General features: G+C 38.7%; 4 protein-coding genes across 4 annotated transcripts; 2 read left to right on the top strand and 2 right to left on the bottom strand.

Moving 5' to 3' along the window:
• The first annotated feature begins 646 nt into the window (after nucleotides 1–646).
• LOC134657731 (zinc finger protein 616-like) lies at nucleotides 647–2,205 on the top strand. Its single transcript, XM_063513294.1, has one exon. The coding sequence runs from the start codon at nucleotides 751–753 to the stop codon at nucleotides 2,203–2,205; it is 1,455 nt and encodes a 484-aa protein (XP_063369364.1). The 5' UTR covers nucleotides 647–750.
• A 1,041-nt stretch (nucleotides 2,206–3,246) lies between these two features.
• Nucleotides 3,247–4,458, bottom strand: LOC134657389 (zinc finger protein 674-like). Its single transcript, XM_063512935.1, has one exon. The coding sequence runs from the start codon at nucleotides 4,380–4,382 to the stop codon at nucleotides 3,276–3,278; it is 1,107 nt and encodes a 368-aa protein (XP_063369005.1). The 5' UTR covers nucleotides 4,383–4,458; the 3' UTR covers nucleotides 3,247–3,275.
• A 1,128-nt stretch (nucleotides 4,459–5,586) lies between these two features.
• LOC134657631 (zinc finger protein 184-like) lies at nucleotides 5,587–6,729 on the bottom strand. The gene has a single exon (XM_063513196.1). The coding sequence runs from the start codon at nucleotides 6,717–6,719 to the stop codon at nucleotides 5,598–5,600; it is 1,122 nt and encodes a 373-aa protein (XP_063369266.1). The 5' UTR covers nucleotides 6,720–6,729; the 3' UTR covers nucleotides 5,587–5,597.
• Nucleotides 6,730–12,993: 6,264 nt separating this feature from the next.
• On the top strand, nucleotides 12,994–14,114 carry LOC134657490 (gastrula zinc finger protein XlCGF17.1-like). The gene has a single exon (XM_063513062.1). The coding sequence runs from the start codon at nucleotides 12,999–13,001 to the stop codon at nucleotides 14,112–14,114; it is 1,116 nt and encodes a 371-aa protein (XP_063369132.1). The 5' UTR covers nucleotides 12,994–12,998.
• Nucleotides 14,115–14,737: the final 623 nt, after the last annotated feature.

Here is a 14,737-nt window from a genome sequence, read left to right as displayed (position 1 = left end):
ATACGTCATAAATCGCCTAAATACGGAACCCTTCATGGGCGAGTCCGACTCGCACTTGGCCGCTTTTTTTTACTGACTAGATTTGGTTGACCGGCATTAAAAATGTACAATAGCGTTAAAAGCCATAACAGACTACCGCACCACCCGCGACCTTGGTGCGGTCAAAATTCTCTCGCTCTAACTTATAGCTGCGTCCTTAACGTACGTACGGCGACCAACTATCATAGGCGGATTAGACTCTCGCGCGAGCCACGAGACGAGCCGCGCCACGAGACGCGAGTGTAAGCGGTGGGCTCGCGGCTCGTCTCGTGGCTCGCAAGCTCGTCGAGCTAATATAATTTAAACACTAACGGCACGGCATAAGGTTTATAACCGAATGACAAGCCGAACGCGAGTGTAAGCGGTGGACTCGCGTCTCGTGGCGCGGCTCGCGGTTCGTCTCGTGGCTCGCGCGAGAGTCTAAATTGACTATCACACTATCGATACGTGCGCCGGCGCCGCACCGCACCAACCTTAAACCAATAGAAATTAAAAAAAAAATGTGAAGCGTTTTTTAATGTACCTAGAATAATCCCAACGTTTCACAGTTGCATCTGTCAAAAAAGAATTGTCACATGTCATATTTCCCCCGTCTCGAAAGCTGCGTTTTGTCGAAAAGAAAATTTATGAAGCCGGTTGGTTATTTGTGGAAAATTAACACTATTACTACTAAATCAAACTGTCCCATAACAAGTGCTTCAAGTTCTAACCATGAAACCCAAAGAAAGCTCTCAAAACAGCGAATATGTCGAGTGCAATCAAACAAAACAAGGTGACAATAACGAACGCTTTGTTTTGAACAATAAATGCAGAGTATGCTTAGATGCAGCCGATATCCCAATATTTGGTGACGAACTCACGCCGGACATCTCCAACGACATTGAAACCTTTGGAAGTATTGAGATACGAAGTGACGATAATCTTCCTAAATACATTTGCGAGTCTTGTGAAAAGTTGCTGCAGGCAGCCGTATTTTTCAGAAAGACAGCACAGCAAACGGATTTGCAATTTAAAAACCAACAATATCAAGAAGATTCCAATACTACACTTAACAGTTTCGATACTGTAAAATCTGAAGGAGGGTTATTAGACATTGGAGAGAACAATGCGGATATCGAGACCGAAAACTCTTCAAATAATATTAAAGAAAAAATTGTTGTTGAACCTTTTTATATCTGGGAGGATTTAGCTGCAATAGGCGCTTTTAATGATACATTTAATAGTGCAGAAAACAATGTCAACCAAGACCTGCCAATTGTTGAAAATAGCACTGCTAATATATCTGGAGATGAAAAATATATGTCTGTAGATGATAAATATACTTGTAAAACTTGTGATATTCCTTTCAAGACAGCTAAAGGGTATTCTAAACATAAAAAATCTGCAGAACATAAAAAGGCCAGAAATTCCAAAAAGATTCAATGTGATATCTGTTTCAAAAATGTTAGCAGAGCTTATTACAGCCGTCATGTGGAAGCTCACTCAGCTGACGGTAAGGAGGACAAGCTAACATGTCCTATTTGTAATAAGACATACAACAAAACATACTTCAACTATCATATAACGAACACGCATAATAAAGACAAAAAAGAATCTGAGCGCATTCAATGTTCAGTCTGCAATAAGTCTTATGAAAAACATTATTACAAATTCCATTTGGCTATTCATAATAATGACTCGTCAAAATATGTTTGTGATGCATGCGGCAAATCATTCATTCAGCAGAGCGCTTTCAAACGCCACAGTTTGATTCATGGCAGCAAATTAGCATCTAAATGCTCACTTTGCCCATACAAAGGGCGGCATCCTGGATTACTGAAGACGCACATGCAAACGCACACAAGGGATTATCAGCATCGCTGCATGGAGTGCCCCGCACGCTTCTTAACGAAGAGTAACCTTAACAAACATGTGCAAAGGCACAAAGGCCCTGTGGATTTTAAATGCGATACTTGCAAGAAAGGCTTTTATTCTAAGCCGGAGCTTGAGAGGCATTATGAGGCAGATCATTTGGGAGTTAGGAACCATGTCTGCAATATTTGTGGAAAAGCTTTTGGTTATCGAAATGCCATGATGAGTCATCAACTGAGGGTCCATAAAAGAGAAAAATTGACGAATGGGAAAGGAAGACTGCCTTTGTATTTAAATGCTGATAGGAAGAATTGATGAATGTGTTTAACCTTTTCCACGGTGTCAAACACAAAAGCTGTCACTCAGACGCCACATCATTGAAATGTCAAAACGTAGGTCTATGTTGCTCTGTGGTCTGTGACCGATTAATCCGTCTTTGGCATTGAACCTACGGTGATATCGTGATATCGGTCATTGGCGTCCAAAAGGTTGTAATAAGTGAATTAAAAATATGGTTTCTTTTATTGTTTACTTCAGTAAAATGTTTAGTTTTAATTTTTAAATAAATAATAAGTCTTTTGGAATTGTTTTACCACACCCTTTAATTTTTTTAATAAATACAGTTTAATACACTGTTCATTTAAAATGAACTATACAAGTAGGTACAACAATTGTAATTTAAAAACTAAAGAGATCTTGTAGCATATACATTTGGCCCTGTCACCTGTCCTTGATATGCTTGGTTGTTGGTGCCATACCAATACTTATGTTTATTAAGCTTTGTTAATACAAAACTTGTTGTGGCCAAAATCGTGCCAAAAAAATGCAAAAAGATGACTAAAATTTCGGTCAGGGTCCTTATCATACACAGACAGGTTAAATAAAGAAGTTGAACTTCATATGATTTCATTTGTAGAAATATTTAAAAATATATATAAATAAAGTTTATGTACAGAAATATTTAAAAAAACTCATATTATCTAAGATGGAAATGATGTTTTCACACTGTTACTCTATCAGGCATTCTTTACCTTATTACATTAAGTTTGCCTTTTGTAACTAAATTTTTTATTCTATAAGTCAAATAAATTTAAGTAACAAAAATAAAAAAAATACTGACAAAATCTGAATTTCCTTGCGTGAATAGTAAGGTTCATATATTGTATTATATGTGAATGCACAGGCAGCTTACAGCTGATACGTACACATCAATGTCCACTTGTGTTTTGTCCTCTTCGAATGTATTCATATCAAGTTTGTTTTTAAAGAAAGAGAGGAGGAGAATTTAGTTCATACTTGTTGGTTTTTCTAATACCAACCACATTTGATAATACATATACAGTTCAGTTCTATTTATCCAGCTATTGTTGGAACCAATTATAAATTTACATGACTTCATCTTGCTGCTTCTTAAACTCTGCTTCCAAATATGACGGAGTCCTCCCATTAACCTTTTTCTCCCTTTTATGCACGTCCAGTTGATGCCGCATCATTGCTTTCCGATAACCAAACGCCTTCCCGCACAAATTACATATGTGATTCTTTATTCCTAGGTGTTCAGCCTCAAAATGCCTTTCAAGGATGAGTTTAGAATGGAAAGCTCGATGACATGTGTCACATTTGAACATCGGCTCTTTATGTCTGAACATATGCTTATTCAGGTTGCTTTTTGTCAGAAATCTAGCGGGGCATTCTGAACACATGTATCTGTAATCTCCGGTATGTGTACGCATGTGTGTGTTTAATAAGCCTGAATTCCGTCCTCTATATGGACACATTGTACATTTGTATGGGAAGTCTGTGCTATGAGTGAAATAGTGATTCTTGTATGCACAGCGCTGACGAAACGATTTACCGCAGACATCGCACATGTATTTGACTATAGTAGCGTCGTGGAGCGCAAAATGTTCCTTATAGTAAGCCTTTGTTATTATTTTACTGCATATTCGGCATTGCACTTTAGTTTTTTTCCGTTTACTAGGATCGTTTGAATTATCAGAACTATCTATAGGAGAGAAGAAATTTGTAAGTATTGAAGGCCGGATATGTCTAGGTTTCTGTTCTTCGGTTTCCTGAGGGTCCCCATCTTGCGTATCATGATGAATTTCTTGTTTGACATGCCGTTTTCTTAGTATTTGATGGGACTGCTTTGCTGATTTTCTAAATAAGATAGCGGCTTCCAATAAAGTGTGGCATGCGTCGCATAAATATTTCGGATAATCGTCCTCTTCTTGAACATCGATGTCACCAAAAACACGGATAGCTACAGATATGTCCGAATGAGATTCGTCGCCGAAAATAGGTCGAGTACCTACTTCTTTCAAGCACACACGGCAAGTTTTAGTGGCGATGATATTCCTTGAGTGTCCTGCTGAATTATTAGTGGTAGAAGTACCCGAAGTTGAGCTCTCTCCGACACCATCAAGGTTGCGCTTTAATCTTTCGTAAGTGGCTTTTTGGAAGAGTTTCACCAAGTAGTAAGTCGACACCATGGCCAAAAATTTACAAGGTACGTGTAATAGTCATTGCATTTGTAACTAGTTCATGGAAAAATAATAAAAAATTACATCGATTTTTGTATACACGGATATGACAAGTAAATAGATTTATATGTACATGACAATTAACATCCGTTCAGAACTACAGAAATAATACTCGAGGGAATTTGTTTATTTTGCCGATAAATCGATAAAAAAATATAGAAGATCATTGAAATTAACTGACAAATATTCAAGCATATAAAAACACAATCCTATGTTATTTTTTGTTTGATTATTGTTTTTCAGTAGCAGTACTACCGCCAATTTTTTATAGTCGTATTTTTTTTTTACCGAACGTACTCTCGATTGTCAAAAGCTCATTGACCTCATGTCATTTACTATTAAGGGCCCGTAGGTGCCTGTAGTGCTTAATATATTGTCTTTGTTTACATCTCGCAGGTGGCTGTGTATGTGAGGTCTAGTCTTTCAGCTTACAAAACGCATAGCATGGTACACAATTACAACACACACAACGCCCACAAGCTCGTTGGCGTGGGCTGTAGAATGGCCAGGTCGGCCAAGCTCACCCACATCATGGGGCCCGCCGTCTACAACAACCTGCCCGAGAGCATCACCAGCGCCCAGAGCTTGGGCAGTTTTAAATGTCGCCTCAAACGCTGGCTTGTTGAGCACCCGTTTTATGATTATGACGAGTACCTTGATTTTCAGAAAAAGGATGTCATGTAATGCTATTTTTATATTATTATAAAATAATGTGATGCTATATTTACTTCAAATTCAGTTTAATTATTGTTAACGGCATATTGTAAATATGTTCTATTTATATACCTAACGTGTAAATTAGCTTTATGAATAAATGAACTTATGACTTAACTTTTGCCTGCCTACCACTGCGGACATCGAAAATTCGTTATGCGCCTTTCGAGTATTCGAGCGAGAGGCAAATAACGAACTAAGTGGTTCGCGGTAGGCCCTCCGTACTACATGGTCTTGACTTGGTGTGCACTAGGGCAATAAACATTAACATCAGGAAGATATAGATGATCTAAAATATTTTCCATCTAAATGAACAAGGAATTAAATAGGAATAGGATTTAGGAAACAACATAAAAGAGATAATTAATGCACAGATTTATTTATTACTACATACAGTAAATTTTTCTATTACTAACATAAACAGTTACAGTAAATTTTTAAAGATTTTTTTTACATATTAGGTTGATTATCACTATGTTGCTGCTGCTTATTTTCAGCTAAATAAGATGGCATTCTCCCAAACATAGACTTCTCCCTCTTATGAACGTGCCGTTGGTGCTTCATCATAGCATTCCGGTAACCAAAAGCCTTCCCACAAATGTTACACACATGGTTCCGTATACCCAAGTGATCTGCCTCATAATGCCTTTGTAAAAACAGCTTGGAGTGGAAGGCTCTTTTACAAGAATCACATTTAAACTGAGGCTCTTTATGTTTCAGCATGTGTGTATTTAGATTACTTTTAAAAAGGAATCTTGCTGGGCATTCAGTACACATGTATCTATAGTCTCCGGAATGTGTTCTCATGTGAGTTTTCAGTAGTTCCTTGTAGCGGCCCCGGTAAGGGCAAATGGGGCATTTGTGAGGGAAATCATTCCTGTGACGCAAGCTGTGGTTGTGGTAGGCACATCTTAAGCGGAAGGATTTCCCGCAGACCTCACAGACCCATTGATGCGGGTTAGGGTCATGCATTGTGAGATGTTCTCTGTAGTATGATCTGTTTACAGTTTTACCACATATTCGGCAAGTGACTTTAGGTGAAAGTTTTACTTTTTCCTCATTCTTTTCTGGTTTGACTGGAACATTAATAGGGGGCTCCTCAGTTAGCCAGGTGTCTTCATCAGCATCTAGGTGATCTGTTGGATCGTCGTCCCCATCATCAGGCTTACTATCATCATTAAAGTTCTGACTCTGACCCGAGCCCTCACAATTAGCTTCAACTTTAAAGTATTGATATTGATTTAGAGCTGCCTCAGTTTGCTGCGCTTTCTTTTTGAACAAAATAGCCGTTTTAACAAACATGAAACATTTCGTGCATAAGCTTTGTGGATAGTCATCGTTTTCTTCGATAGTAATGCCACTCCAACTTCTTAATACCTCTAATACATCTGACGCATTATACTTATCATATATAGAGACACTGCTAGGTTTTAAACACACTCTGCAACGGTTTTGAATATCATCTGCTGTTTTTAAGCACACGAAGTTTTTTAGTAAATATTGATAGTATTCATCAATGGCGAGATTATCGGACTTCTTAGATAATTTGGAGATGTAATAGGCGGTTACCATTATGCTCTGATCTCTTAGAAGTGATATCTTCGAAGCTACCAATAATTTAAGCTGCTTTAATTAATTTTATTTGTTTTTTTTTTTTTTTTTTTTTTTTTTTAATGGCGTTTATTACAGTAGCCAGTGTCATGTCGATATGTATATAAATCGAAAATTTAGAAATTATAATGAGATAATTAATAATAGTTGCTGATTTCAAAAATGGTATATATCAAAGTTTCAATTTATTAAGTTCACAGAAAGAAGCTAGAGCTAAAAATATAAATTTGTCTTTGGACTTAATCAATTGTATAATAGAAGTAGGTAAGGAAACTTTAAGGTGAAAAAGATCCGTATAAAGATAATCATGATTATATAAAGGGCATGCAAGAAAAATGTGATTTAAGTCAACTTCCTCCTGCCCACATTCGCACAGCGAGGAGTCTCGACTATGGATTTTTTTCAGATGGACAGGAGAACAGCAATGGTCCAGTCTCATTCGAATAATTATGGAACAGAACTGTTTTGGGATAAAAATCCTTGAGAACCAAGGTTTTCTTGGTACATCAGGTTGTACAAGGTAATAAGATTTGGTTCGGGATCGATTAGCGGCAGTCCACTTGGCCGACCAGGCTTGGAAAAGCCAACTAGAGGCCAGAGGGACTAAATCATAACAGTAGTTCCTGAAAGGCGTTTTGTCACCGCAAACCACGGCTTCCTTAGCTACCCGATCAGCTCGTTCATTCCCTGAGACCCCTGAGTGGCCCGGAACCCAGATCAAGGCAACCTCAAACCCCCTTTTTTTACAAATTAGAAGATTCTCCTTAATTTGGAGGATAATTGGGTTGTGGAATTTAGACGAAAACGGGTTAGATAGTAGTGCTTGTAGACAACTACGGGAATCTGAAAAGATGATAGCTTTCTTAAGTTTGAAAAGAATAATAAACTTCACACTCTCCAAAATGCCAATACATTCTCCAGTATATACAGACGTTTCAGGAGGGCATTTAATTTTTTGTACTATGTTATATTGAGAGTGGAAAACTCCTACTCCCACACAGCCAGTTGGTGATAATTTAGACGCATCACAGAATATAGTGTTCCAGTCATGCCATTCGCGCGTAAGGATCTGGCGGAGGTACTCATCTGCATGAGGATCATTATGACATATGTCGAAGTTTAGAATAACGCGGGGCTGGTAAATGATAATCTCGTAGTTAAATTCATACAAAGGTAGTCGGCGGGTATGGTAAACTGGATCTTTGAGAGTTTGAAACTTTCTTAGGCTATTCACAAGACAGGGTAGGTCAAGACGATTAGGGGCAGACACTGCTTTAAGGTCATATAAACGGTGAATGATAGGATGATACGAGAATTGTAGCAATCGGAAAAAATAACTATCCGCTAAGAATTGACGGCGCAAAGCGAGGGGAGGCTCAACACACTCTACCTGCATAGCCTTGATTGGGCTAGACCTCATTGCACCCAAAATAATTCTTAGGGCTTTCGATTGGATTAGATCAAGTTTTTTCAATCCAGCTTTATTCCCTGGTACCAAGAGATGGGAGCCATAATCTAATATGCTTCGAACAGTAGCATTATAAATTAGTTTCAGGGAAGTAGGATGGGAACCCCACCAAACTCCCGCTAGGCATCTGAGAGTGTTAAGTCCACGTTCACATTTTTTAACTAAATATTCAAAGTGTAGGACCCCGGTTAGTTTAGAATCTAAATTAATTCCTAAAAATTTGTAGGAGGGACGGAAGGGAATATTAGAATCGTTGATCGAAACATTCAAATTAGGCAGGGCTCTTTTACGAGTATAAACGACTGCACAGCATTTAGAAGGAGACAGGGACAGACCATTAATAGAGAGCCAGTTATTTAAAGACTGAAGTGACATGTTCATGTTCTCACTGGCAGAAACTAGGTTTTTATTTGAGGAGTAAATTAAAAGATCATCTGCATATTGGAGTACTTGGCAGTCAGAAATAGACCGCTCCAGGTCATGAGTGTAAAAATTGTACAGTAGGGGGCTCAGGACAGATCCCTGTGGTAATCCGCGCCAAACCAGTCTAGAAGGGTTGATGTGAGGGTCTTTGCCCCGGAATGTAACTTGCCTTTCGGAAAGTAGGTTGCCCACAAGACAGGACAATCTCGCAGGTATTCTCAAATTACGGAGTTTTTCTCGGAGAATGGAAAGTTGAACATTGTCGTAGGCAGCCTCGACGTCCAAGAATACTGCAAGAACCGAAGCTTGTTTTGAAAAAGCTAGTCTTATATCCGTTGTGAAAATAGCCAAGCTATCAATTGTACTTTTACCTTTTCTAAAGCCATATTGAGATTTTCCTAACAATTCGTGGTTTTCAAGAAACCATTCCAATCTGTTCTTGATAAGATGCTCTAAAATCTTAGTTAGAACGGACGATAAGGCTATAGGTCGGTATGATTGTGGGTCATTTGGGTCCTTACCTGGTTTGAGAATGGGCATTATCAGTTGGGATTTCCAGGACCGAGGGGGCCGGCCCGAAAGCAAAATAGAGTTAATTAGGCCAAGGAAGTAATTAAGGAATCGGTCACCAGCTTTAGCAATAAACGAATAGGGAATACCATCATGTCCTGGGGCGGAGTCTTTTACCGCTCCCAACACATTCCTGAGCTCCACAAGTGAGAACAACTGATCTAGGGGGTCAGATGAATGGTTATTCAGCAAACCTATAGTGGAGTCAAGAACCCCAGGAACATATGGAGGAGCTATTTTGGTTAGAAAAGATTCAGCCCATTGTAAAGAATTTGGGTAAGGGCATTTACAAGGGTTATATGATCTTCTAAATTTTCTGATATTATTCCAAACAATTGTATCTGGAGTAGAGGGACTTAAAGAGGAACAGAATGATTTCCACCCTTCAGACTTCTTATTCTTAAGCAAGATTTTGGTATCCGTCATGGTTTTTTTCAGCGAATCAAAATTCTCATTTGACATATTTACAGCATACTCCCGCTCTGCTCTTTTTCTAGCCCTGATAGCCTTAGAGCAGTCACTGTCCCACCACGGGGGAGAGGCCAGTTTGCCAACAACTGTGTTTTTAAGGGGAAAGACCTTATCCGCAGACGTCTTAATGGCTGCAATTAAGGCGTCGGAACAAAGCTCTATAGAGTGTGGAGTGATGGGAGGAAGATGTAACGTCTCATACTCTAGACGTTTTTTGTAACTATCCCAGTCTGCGTTGTTGATATTATATATTAGAAGGGGATAGGTTATTGAGGGTCTTTTAGAGGAACCAAAAGGAAGACACAGTAAAATAGGGAAATGATCGCTTCCATAAGTGCTGTCCAGGACTTCCCAGGAAATTCGAGATGCAAGAGAAGGAGAGCAAAGGGATAAGTCAACTGCACTAGCTGATTGATTAGGCAGAGAGCGTCGGGTGGGTGAACCCGAGTTTAGGAGGCATAAGTTGCATTTGTCCAATATATCTAGTAGAAACTGTTCTCCTAGAGCGTCATCTTTTTTCTCACAACCCCATAAAGCATGGTGGATGTTAAAATCCCCAAGAACAATAATAGGTTGGGGGAGGGGTTCTATTAACTTCCTAAGAGACTTTAGGATGTTAGAAGAAGGATCAGGAATATAAAGGGATAAAAATGTAATGCCTTCCACACGAGCACAAGCTGCGTGGAAATTAGGACTATTATTAGGCAGTGAAATAGGTAAGTAGGAAATATGGTCTCTAATGAAAAGGGCACTTCCAGCACAGCCATCAGCCCGGCAATCCATCAGAGAACAGTAACTGGGGATTTTGAAATTGGAGTTTGGCTTTAGCCATATTTCTGATATGGCCAAGATAGCTGGATTGTATTTATTGATAAGGTAAAGTAACTCTTGTTTTTTATTGTTGATACTGCGACTGTTCCACTGAAGTATTACTTGATCCATTATGCTTTAACAGAGATGAAATAAAAGGCGCTACGTGGGAAATCAAAGAAGGGTTAGCCAAAGGGCTGGCGGGAGAAAAAATTTTAACGAAGGAAGAAATCAACTTTATAATTTCTGAAACTATGAATTGTTCCTTAGGGGGTGGTTGATTAGGGAAGACCGGTCTGGATTCGACAACCGGGGCCCTTGTCAAAGCATCATGAGCTCTTTTATCATACCCTTTTTCTAGGTGAGGAGGCGTGCGGGGTTGACGGAAAATAGTTTTTCTATAAGACTGCGGTTGGGGAGAAGAAGAGCAAGAGGCCGCAACATTGGCGTAAGATTTGTGAGAGACTTTAGCATGACGATTTGAGGCTTCAATGTAGGAGATATTCTCCTCCCCCATGGTTTTTTTAATGTTTGATTGTCTAACAAATTCGGGGCAAGATTTGCTGTTGGCTGTGTGACCTGCCCCCAACCCCTGAGGGCAGATACAACAGAATGGTTGAGGTTCACCATCGCCGTTACAATTGTCCCCCTGATGAGCACCTCCGCAGCGGAAGCATCTAGGGAGAGACCTACATTTATCTTTCGAATGACCATACCGGCAGCATTTGTAGCATTGGATAGTAGGGAGTTGATATTGTTCGACCACTAGAGAGTTCAGACATAAAAATACCCTCTTAGGGAGAGTTTGGCCGTCAAAAGTGACAATAACAGTTTCGGATGGAAGCCACGAGTAAGTGCCGTCTTGTTTGGTTTTTTTAAAATTGAGGCGTCTAACTTTAATGGGGACGGGGCCTCCCGAGTTTAAGGGGACCTTAAGATTTTCGAGCACCTCCTCAGGGGACCAGTCAGCAGGAATTCCTCGCACCAGTCCCAGTCTTGAGACATTAAAAGATGGCACAAAAGCCTTGTAGTGACTGTGTGTTAAAGTGGAAGATTCTAGGAAGTGGTTGGCATCTTCAGCGGAGTGGAAGCAGATTGATACCCGATTTCGCCCAATTCTTTTAACCGACCCCTCAACAATATTGGGAAATTCCCTTTTTCGCGTTTGCAGGAAACGCCCAAAGGTCACTGGGTGTAGAGTTGTTCCCGAATCTAAAGCCGCTTCTATTTTTTGAACGTATACCAAAAAAGGACCTTGATCATTGGTTGTGTATTTAGTGCGTCCAATTGGGGTAAGAGGGGAGGAAGGGGACTGAGAGGGGGTTTTATTTTCTTGCGAGTCTATTAAATGAGCCGGCGGAGTAAACACTGAAGACTGCGCCATCGATAGTTGTCCTGGCGGGATTTGACTCTCCTCTGAGCTGCAGTGGGGCTGATTAAAATCCATACTCGAAACATCCGACCATCTATCAGGGGGGCTGCCGGACCTGGAGCGGGCCCCTTTATCTTTATTTGACATTTTGTCGTTACGATCCCTTTCACGAAGCTCCTTACGCTTCTCCCTTTCGCGCCTATGAATTCGTTCCAAAACGGGAGTAGAAGACTCAGACAGATGTGAATTCTCGAAATTCTCATGATGAGCTAAGCTAAAAGATAAAGAACGATTGGGTTCTCCATCTCTCGGACGGTTTAAAGTAACGTCCTCGTTCATGAGGTGTTACTATGGTTGCCATGGGCAACCACCCTACAAGATAAAAAAGAAAATTATATCGCTTTTTATGCACTAACTAATACGTCTTACCACAAGAATTGGAATAGCAACATATAATTAGTTAAATTTAGCACTTATTTCACCAGCTGGGTATAAAGATAACGCCAGAGATTTAAAATATTTTAAAATTCAAATCAACCGCGATCGACACTCAACTGACAACCATTTTATTTGTTTATTCACAATGATGCACTTCGTTTGCAGACATGACGTATTTTTTTTACAACGACTGTTTGTAATACACTAATACAGATTAAATAGAAAAACCCGGTGACAAAAATGATTGAAGAGTATTTTTCTATGTGAAAACGGACTGGATTTATTTGTAATCGTGAGCCGCCTTTTACTAAAAGTTTAGTATAGGGTTAGGAATTAATAGAAAGGGCGATTGCATATTGCTTTATCCCGTGCCAGTTGTATGCACATGCGAGAAACTGATTCATGCTTCGCGCGTTAACGTGCATTTATTCATGTGCAAATATCCTAACTTGACGTTCTACAAATTACTGAGCTAGGAAAATACATCTGTAGTATGTCGTGAATGACAATGATAGCTGACAGATTAAATTTACTTGGGGATTGGGTATTGATTTTCAAATTTCCACTTTGGGATCTGGCGGTATTAAACATTAAAATGAATATTGACCTGGGCCATAAAATCAAATTAAAGGAAAACATAAAGAGTTTAAAAAATTGCGAATAACTAGCCAATTGAAAGCTCTTAATAATGGCAGCTACTTACTACATGTTAAAGTTACTCAAGAAGAAACGTATGGCTCGTAAACTTCGTAATGTAACCAATGGAAACGTAATTAATGCACAAATCATTACAGACCACACTTCAGATGAGACTTTCAGGTGCAGGGTATGTTTAAAGAAAGGCAGGATACCAATATTTGGCGATGAAAGTTGTAGAGATATTTCCGAAGATATATGTTTATTTGGAGACATTATAATCAATAAGGAGGATAATCATCCTCACCACTTGTGTCATGCTTGTAACGCCTTGCTTGATGCTGCCATCATTTTCCGAAGAACTGCAAAAGAAAGTGAAACATTGCTTATGAAAAGTTTAGAAAAAAACACTGAAGCACCTTCTGACATTGTTGATTATGATCATGAAATAAATTCAGATGAAATTACTCATAATGATGAGTATGAATCTCAATCGCAACCTGTAAAATCTTATAACTGTAAGCTATGTAAGAGGAGTTTCAAAACAAATGAAGAATATGCAAGACACAGAAGTTCCAGGGAACATAAGAATGTAAGGATACAATGTTCTATTTGTAACCGTTTGCTAACAGCTCAGTTGTATAAGAAACACTTAGTCAGGCATCAAACTGCATCACACTTGATATGTGAAGTTTGTGGCAAGTTGTATAGAAAAGACAATTTAATTAGACATCTACAGTTACACAGCTTTGACTTACCGTTCCAATGCCAGGTGTGCCCATACAGAGGCAGATTTATTGAGTCGCTCAGGATACACATGAGAACACACACTGGAGACAAACCATTTTCTTGTGATAAGTGCCAGCTTAGGTTCTTGACTCGCAGCAACCTCAATAGACATCTACTTACACATAGGAAAGAAAGGCCATTCAAATGCTCTGAATGTGGAAGGGGATTTTACACTAAGTGCGATATGGATGTACATTTTAAATCGGATCATGTAGGGATCAAAGATTTTGGGTGCAGAATGTGTGGGAGCAAGTATGGCACGAGAAAAGCTTTGATGAGACATGAATTGAGGGTTCATAAGAGGGATAAGATGGCTAAAGGAAGAGTGCCATTATATTTACAGAGTGAATACAGAAAACAAAGTGAGGAGCAAGTTTAAATTTTCAGCCAGGAGACACTGAACATCAAAGGTAGACATTATGGAATTTTATTTAATGGACATAAATCCAATCCAATGTTCCCCATACTCATGATCTTGACCAGTTTGTTGAATTTTTTTACTACCCTACCTTTAATATGTATAACTTTAGATACCAATGGTAAAAAGTACATAATACATTTTTGACTTCTTATACAAGGGGGCTATCACATAGTTTAAATAAAATAAATCAACTTTCACTATGTTTTTATTTCTCACAATGCATGATTATAACATATTCTATATTGTAGTTTTAAATTTGTAGAAGTATGTAAATAGTTTGCGCTACTTTGACTTTGTTTAAAATACATTAATTTATCAATGGATTAGATGATTGTAAAATTATCATAAATACATCATTGAATACACGAGAAAAATTTAATACTGGAACTTAAACACAACCCTGATGTATTAATATAATAAATAGGTATTTATATTCATTTCACATTTGTTTGATACAATATAAGTGCTAGGTGACTAGATTATATAAATACACACAATATCTTAAGTACATACGATGGCAATCTTGATAAATCTTTGGTTTAATAAAAATCTAATACACAATGGAAGGTTTTGATAAATAA

This window comes from Cydia amplana, chromosome 20 (genome assembly GCF_948474715.1).
Source record: "Cydia amplana chromosome 20, ilCydAmpl1.1, whole genome shotgun sequence".
In the NCBI taxonomy this organism is placed as follows: domain Eukaryota; kingdom Metazoa; phylum Arthropoda; class Insecta; order Lepidoptera; family Tortricidae; genus Cydia; species Cydia amplana.
Note: the sequence above shows the minus strand (reverse complement) of the source record. Positions and strands in the feature narration are given on the sequence as shown.